The following is a 7,795-nucleotide window of genomic DNA, read 5'->3' on the forward strand; positions in this document are numbered from 1 at the left end:
AAATTTGAAAATTTTGATCAAATTTTACAAAGGTCTGTGGCGTGTACTAAAAATTGCACAATAATGCGGTTTACAGCATTCGAAAGAGTGAATCTTTACCTTCAATTTGTTTTTTTATTGATCGTTCTACGATTTTTTTTCATCGAGTTATTGAACGTTGAAGTAAAAATGTCATTTTTGCTTCAACGTTCAATAACTAAACGCCACAGACCTTTGTAAAATTTGATCAAAATTTTCAAATTTGACGTATCCATTTGTATCCGCTCCATGAAGGATCGATCAAATTGAAATATCGATTACCGATTTGAAAAGTAGAGATTTCAATCTTTAAAATGCTTTTTCGATTTATTTTCTCCGATGATTTTTCACAGAGTTATGGTGTTCTGAATATTGTGCAATTTTGAGCGTGTTCGAAAGTGTTCCCTATTTTTTGTTGAGTAGTGTATATTATTTTATTGTGATATTAAGGATCTTAAAAAACATAGCTTTCTTTTGTTATCAGAATTTTATGAAGAAGCCTTATCGTTAGTATACGATCTAACGGGTAAAGGTATATCTGAGGATATGTGGAAAGTCTTAGAACTTATGTATCAACTCTTCCAAAAAGATGGTTTTGACTATTTCACTGATATGATGCCTGCACTACATAATTATATAACTGTCGATACTCAGGCATTTTTATCGAATGAAAATCATGTTCTTGCTATGTTCAACATGTGTAAAACTGTAAGTAACAGAACATTCTTTCTATACATAATCTAGTATTATTAGTTTCTAAATAAGATTGTGTTCTATGTTGTAGGTTTTGACTGGTGATGGTGGTGAAGATCCAGAGTGTCATGCTGCCAAGTTATTAGAAGTTATAATTTTGCAATGTAAAGGACATATAGATCAGGTAACGTAATGTCCATAGGAATTATGTGCAAATGTATTATTATCTACGAAGTGCAATACGAATAAAACGATTCGATTTTAGTGTATACCGTCGCTTGTACAATTAGTCCTCGAACGCCTAATGCGCGAAGTTAAAACTTCGGAGTTGCGAACGATGTGTCTTCAAGTAGTCATTGCCGCTTTATATTACAATCCCGCACTATGTCTGGAAACAATGGACAGATTACAAGGAAACTTTGATCAGTCAACCGAGCCGCTCGCTTCGCGTTTTATAAAGCAGTGGATCAATGATACTGATTGTTTTTTAGGGTATGAATTTTTATCATATAAAAATATTCTAGTATGAAATTAATAAAATACAAAAACTTAAGATATTAATTTTCTTTGTGATAGCAATTACAATTTGATTACGATGATTGATTTTCTTCATAGCTTGCACGACCGTAAATTGTGCGTACTTGGACTGTGTACGTTAATCAGCATGGGTCCTGCGAGACCGTCTGCTGTTAACGAATGTGCAACGCAAATTATTCCATCCTTAATCTTGCTATTCGAAGGTTTGAAAAGAGCATATGCCGCTAAAGTCACAGACGGAGACGACGATGACGAGAACGAGGAAGAAAGTGATATTGACGAAGGTGAATATTTTGTATAGAGAACGCCCCAGATTTTTTCGTACAAACTTTAGTAATATGTTCTATGAGTAAAAATGAGGAAAAAATATTAAATTATGAAGATCCTGAAATGTTTCATTTAAAAATTATAGCAAAAATAGTAAATATAAAATATATGGTAAAATATGTAAGTTAATTAAATTCGATTTTTAGATGTCTTATCATCGGACGAGGACGATATAGATGATGCTAATCAAGAATACCTCGAGAAATTACAGGATAAGATAACACGAACGTCTGCTCAACATGGCTTTAATGTTAACGCGACTATACAAGATGGTCACGGTGATCACAGATCAGATGACGATGATGACGACTCAGAGTATGACGGTAACGAAGAGACTGCTCTCGAAAGCTATACTACACCTTTAGATTCAGAAGATTCCAATCAAGATGAATATATCGTTTTCAAGGAAGTCATACAAAGTAAATACTTAAAAAAATAATATTTGAGATATATATATATAAAACTGATTTCAAGATATGCATTAAAACATATTAAAATACATCTTGTGTATTTCTTATTTTTAACTAGATATTGAAAGAACCGATGTGGCCTGGTATAGAGCCTTAACGAGTCTTCTTAGTCCTGAACAAGAGAAAGCTTTACAAGAAATTATTCTTTTGGCGGATCAACGCAAAGCAGCTTTAGAAAGTAAAAGGATCGAGCAGAGTGGAGGTAAACTTATACTGCTTTTAATAGTTGAGAATTTGCATTGATATATGAGTTAATCTGCGTATTCCTTTAATCTGTATATTAATTTATTAATCTATAATTCTTTTAAATTGTTTAGGATACGTCTTTCACTCACAGACTGTGCCCACTTCATTTAACTTCGGCGGAACACCTTTAAGTCGATAAAGACTTATAATCATTTCAATTTTAGGTTAACTAAGTAAGTAAACAAATTATACTGAATTTGGATTAAACATTTGTAGCACATAAACATTACATGACTATTTTGAAAATATTACGCATTTCCTATTTACTATTTTGTGTAAATTAATTGTACATTACTAAAGCAATCTAACAAAATCTTATTTAATACGATACGACTTTAAAATTTTATCGTCATGAGATTATCGGTTTTGTGCATACTATGTTATGAAGAGACAGCAGATTTGCTACTTAGTTATCATGTGAAAATGTATATTACACATCTCTTTTACACATTTATTATAAATAACAATTCGCGGGCGCGATATTTTTTTTATTCAAATAAAATATTACTCTTCGTCTAGCAAGTTATAACAAGTTTTCTTGACAATTTAAAATTATTTTAAATTATGCTATTGAAATATTTTAACTTTAAAGAACCTTTGGTTAAGAAAATTTTAACATAGCTTGCTAGATGTATTCTCACCACACACAACACACGCACACACATATATACATGTACACATAAAATGTATATTTACTCTCGATTATTTGCCTAAATATGAAATTATTTTAACAAAAAAAATTCGCTTAGTTTATAAAATATATGTTACAAAAATTATGTTAAATTGTTGGTATAAATATATCAAAAGAAAACTTTCGAGTATGTGTATAAATTATGTTGTTTGATATTATTAACAATTAGTTCAGTAAAATATGCTGTACATTCTCCAGATCTATTTGCGAATAGCTGTTCTGCTAAAAAGGAAAAATGAAACTTGTCAAAGCTATTAGACGTAACTTGCAAAACTGTTGCTTATTAAAAAAATCTTTAGATAAGATTACTTAGATTTTTAAATAAACATTGTTTTTTTTTTTCAAGTCTTCGTTTAAATGTATATTGTATTACATATGGCCAAACATTTTTCTGCAGTTACCGATCACTTTACATAAATCCCAGCACAGCTTGCTTTATTTTGAAAAAGATAAGTTCTGCCATATTTTATGCTGTCCAAACTGTACCCTGAAGATAGAGCATGAATGGTTTAAGAAAGCACTTTGAATAGCTTCTGTAACGAAGTCTTTACAATCTTAGGTTTTGATTCTTTTATAATATAATATGAATTAATATCCATATTGTACTATAAAAGATGAACACTTTGTTGTAATACAATATGGATTAATATCCATATTATAAAAGGCATTAACAAAAACAACAAATCTAAGTAGAGCTCTTTCTTTCATGAGGTATTGCAATTACGTAGGACGAACTCGAAGCAGAAATAAATTATAAATATCAGAGCCCAAAATGATAAAGGCGTACAAAGAAGAGGTGTTCTGTGCTGTGGTTAGTGAAATGATATTACTGCACAAGAGAGTTTTATATCGAAATGCAAAAGGACGTATGTGTCAATTACGTGTCGCTTCAAAGTATAAATTGTGATCTTGTATCTAAGTCCAAGTTTGTACTAAAATGTTATTTGATAGTGAAACTAGGTTGTCAACATTTTGTTGATAAGGATATGTGCTTCTTTATGATATATACTCGACCAAATTTTTTATTCTGTTTATCGAATACGAAACTTATCTATTTTTCATATAAAGCTGCAAGAAATTGCTGTGTAATAATTTTAATCATTGATATTTACTCTAAATTCAATTTTTCTAATAAAGATTTTCTACACAGGGTGCATGCAAAAATACAGCGGATAGCGCAGAAGAAAAACGATATACATAATAGATTTTATTAATCATTAATTTGTTTGTAAATCAAAAACATGAAATTGCATATATTTAAAAACTTAGAACTTCAACTTCGATTTTATAAAGAATTCGATATAGGATATTTCAAATAAAATATTAGAAATGTTAGAAAATATTAGAAATGCGAAAAAATAAGATTCATGACTTTTTAATATACCTGGAGTATATTAAGAAGTCCCTATACATTTTATTTATTCATAATAAACATTAGTCTTAAAGATCAATATGTTTATCTTGCAATTTAAAACACAGAAAAAACGTTATAGGTTGCCACAATCGAAAATAATGATATTTTTATCTATCAATATAATTTGGTTATAAGAATTATAGTAACAGTTTATAGCCAAATTGTATTGATGAACAAAAAATATTATTTTCGATTATGGTAACCATAACGTTTTTTCCATGAAGTTTTCTTTGTGCTGATTATACGTTTAGATCTACAGAAATAGTCCTATCGCAGCGAAGGAACTTTCAACAGTTGCAAAATAAACATTCTGCTAAACGTGGCAAAAGTAAATAATTATATAAAACAATATCAATAACATAAGTAAAGGATGTAGAAATGTGTGTGTATATTATTGCTCAACATTTTAAATGTATCTGTTATAGTATAATGCGCATGTCTCTCGAAATTCAAAAAGCCAGGGATACTTTACATGTAACAGGACGATTCAAATAGTTTCTGATATTAGAAAGTTAACATAGTTATAATTAGTACATTACATAATACTCCAAATTGATAAAATGAAACATTATATATGGAAGAAAAGTTTTTGGTATACATGATAATCTTTTTCTAACATAGTAACATAAATAAATTACGTATTTCTTATATTCGCCAATTTTATTTTGCAGTACCCTGCTTTTAGATTGGCTCATTTGAAATTATGACTATTGATTTCTTGCAGTGTTTATCGGAGATATATGTGTAGCATAAAATGCGATTTTTAATATCGTATCTATTTCATAAATAGTACGACGCAATCAAATAAAGATACTATCGTTCTTTGCACTGTGATCCGAACTCGCGACTCATCATTTAGTACAGTTAAAATCTTTGCATGTAACGAGAGAGAAAGTTAATATTGATTGTATCAGTTTTTTCAAACAAGAACAAAAAAGTGCCTTGAGACGTTAACGTGCAGACGGGACCTAAATTAAAGAATACAGCAGAATAAGCTGTAGGTCGGAGTGAGGCCAGGACACTTCTCTAGTTTATAAGTTCTAGAAGTACTGTATTAAAGAATAAATTAAAATAACCGATAGAGAGAAGAGACGAAAAAGCTGTTCCTTTGCTCTTTATAGGATACGAGTCGTAACTTCTTTGTAATGAATATTTACCACACGTATATTCTCTCCGTAGTTTTTATATAATGAATAAAATAAATTATAAATAATGGTAGCGGCGGCGAGTCTTACGATAAAACATCACACATATACGCTTAAGTCTTGATATTGTATAAACTAATAAGAGGTAAGATAACTATAACTGGTGCTTTAATATACAGGTGAAGTTTATAGAAACTTCATTATTAAACTGAAAATGTAGTCTCTATTGTATCTGTCATTTATTTATTTATCCAAGACCTTTATTTCTGGAGTTTACAGTATGTTTGTGGATTAGCATTTAACTCTTTCTTACATCTGTCTAATTAAATATATTCAATAAACAACAAAATATACGCAATCATATAGTAGTTTGGAATTCACACACACAATCGTCGATTATTTTTTAAATAAAAAATAAAAGTTCAGAAAAATAGTAAGTAATATTAAATTTTATTACATGATTTCAACGTGTGTAATTAAAATGTAAAAGACAAAAAATTTTTTTCACACTTGTGTATAAATACACTATCATTATTTTTCATTTCTATTTTCACTAGCGATTATACAAATTTACTATTATGAATTCCAAAATGCCTACAGATTGAAGAGATATATATGGTGTTATCTAAATATTCCGATTTATACATCAATATAAGAGCAAATAGCAGAAAGAAGTATCGGTGGCACATTTTAACACACTTCGTTATATAAGTATTTCTGTGATTCTTGCATGTATCAATTTTTCTAAACTACATTGAGATATGCTCAATTATTTTATATAGACTCTGTACAAGCGTGACGTTGAAAATATACTTTCCAATATTTCTAGTAATTATGAAGTATATAATAAATTAAATTTTGTAGCATAACAAATCTCATGATTTTATTGTAATCTCGTAATTATTAGTGACTGCTGTAAGGTTTGTACTTGTACATAAAGCAAACCAATTTCTTCGCTTAGTGTGAAATAAATTTTAACTTTTCTCGTAAAAAATAAGACATCGAATCGTTATTTTTACATATATCAGAAAGAGAGCTGTTCCGTCGGGTGTAAAAATATGCTGTTTGCGAAAATCCAAACGAAACATTTGCAGTTTTGTAACAGCCTTATATTCCATTCTCAGTCAAAATACATAAGTTACTTGTACATATATTTAAATGAAAAGCAGATTTTGATAGATGCTACGGTGAATTATTATGAAAATGGGTTGCACCCCTTAGAAAATAAATATTTTTATAAATTAAGGTACCTATAAAAATTGCAAAACAAGTTTAAAAATTCAGGATCCAAAAATTTTCAATTTCGGGTCCAGAATCGTAAATATATGGAACACAATTAAATCACATCGTAACATCTATTATCTCTGCCAAATGTCAAACTATAATTCTACGAGCCCCTCAACACTGCACTTCAAATTCACTAAAATAATGCCATGGCCAATAAACATTCTTGGTAATTCATCGAAAACAATGAACGCGCGATGCATTCAAATCGCCCGGGTTTTTTGCGCTAAAAAAAATATGTCTCCAATTAAATGTATATAGGCCTGGCAAGACACAAAGAAAGTAAATATGTTAACGTTATCACGCAAGTGACAATGAGGACACCATGCGGTCCTACATTCATTCCATAGTTTAGGATCTCTTCACCTACAGTGAGTCCTTGGAGAAGCGTGTACAGTATTGACGGTGAGGCACTGTATCACTTGAGACACCGTTCAAAATAATAGGATCCTACATAACCACCTCTCATCGCTTTCGCTACATTTTGTTCGAAAGCCCTTCTGTTGTTTTGTAGAACTTCAGCTGCATCCTTATTTAATGGATCTTCAGGATTTGGTTCCTGCCGAAACATTTATTCCTCTTAGTTCAAATAAAAAACAAAGTCAAATTCTATATACAGAATTTTGGTAATAAGAATCTCTTCTAAAGTTTTATATACATATATATGTAAAAATTTAGGATATATATATAATATATATACAGGGTGTCCTGTAAAGACCCGAACAACGCTTAAAGCGAGATTCCTGAGATTATTTTGAGACGAAAATTCTAATACCAAAATGTTGAGGCTATAATAACTTTTGAATTATAATTGGTTAAAAATAGTGTGTAATTCGAAAACTATTATAGCCTCGATATTTTCATTATTAGGATTTTCATCTTAGAATGTTCAAAAGAATCCAAAAATAATAATAGAGGCTATAAAAGTAAAATGGTTTTTTACTTATAAGCATTTAAAGTTAGCTTATAA

The 7,795-nt window shown here is 29.8% G+C and overlaps 2 protein-coding genes across 3 annotated transcripts in view; one reads left to right on the forward strand and one right to left on the reverse strand.

The window, feature by feature from the left end:
• The window catches only part of msk (importin-7 msk), a 9,103-nt gene extending 6,157 nt beyond the window's left edge, over positions 1 to 2,946 (forward strand). For both annotated transcript variants that reach the window (XM_018453753.1, XM_018453754.1), the window contains exons 13-19: positions 503 to 726; positions 803 to 895; positions 977 to 1,203; positions 1,327 to 1,532; positions 1,722 to 1,994; positions 2,104 to 2,247; positions 2,363 to 2,946. In XM_018453753.1, the coding sequence (XP_018309255.1) occupies positions 503 to 726; positions 803 to 895; positions 977 to 1,203; positions 1,327 to 1,532; positions 1,722 to 1,994; positions 2,104 to 2,247; positions 2,363 to 2,430 (1,235 nt within the window). In that variant the 3' untranslated portion in view covers positions 2,431 to 2,946. The remainder of the gene's footprint in view (positions 1 to 502; positions 727 to 802; positions 896 to 976; positions 1,204 to 1,326; positions 1,533 to 1,721; positions 1,995 to 2,103; positions 2,248 to 2,362) is intronic.
• A 3,869-nt stretch (positions 2,947 to 6,815) lies between these two features.
• UbcE2M (NEDD8-conjugating enzyme UbcE2M) overlaps positions 6,816 to 7,795 on the reverse strand; it is a 2,821-nt gene continuing 1,841 nt past the window's right edge. Inside the window, exon 4 of the mRNA XM_018453706.1 lies at positions 6,816 to 7,384. Coding sequence (XP_018309208.1) covers positions 7,244 to 7,384 — 141 coding nt within the window. The 3' untranslated portion in view covers positions 6,816 to 7,243. The remainder of the gene's footprint in view (positions 7,385 to 7,795) is intronic.

This window comes from Mycetomoellerius zeteki, unplaced genomic scaffold (assembly GCF_001594055.1).
Source record: "Mycetomoellerius zeteki isolate Tzet28-1 unplaced genomic scaffold, Tzet1.0 scaffold407, whole genome shotgun sequence".
Lineage (NCBI taxonomy): Eukaryota > Metazoa > Arthropoda > Insecta > Hymenoptera > Formicidae > Mycetomoellerius > Mycetomoellerius zeteki.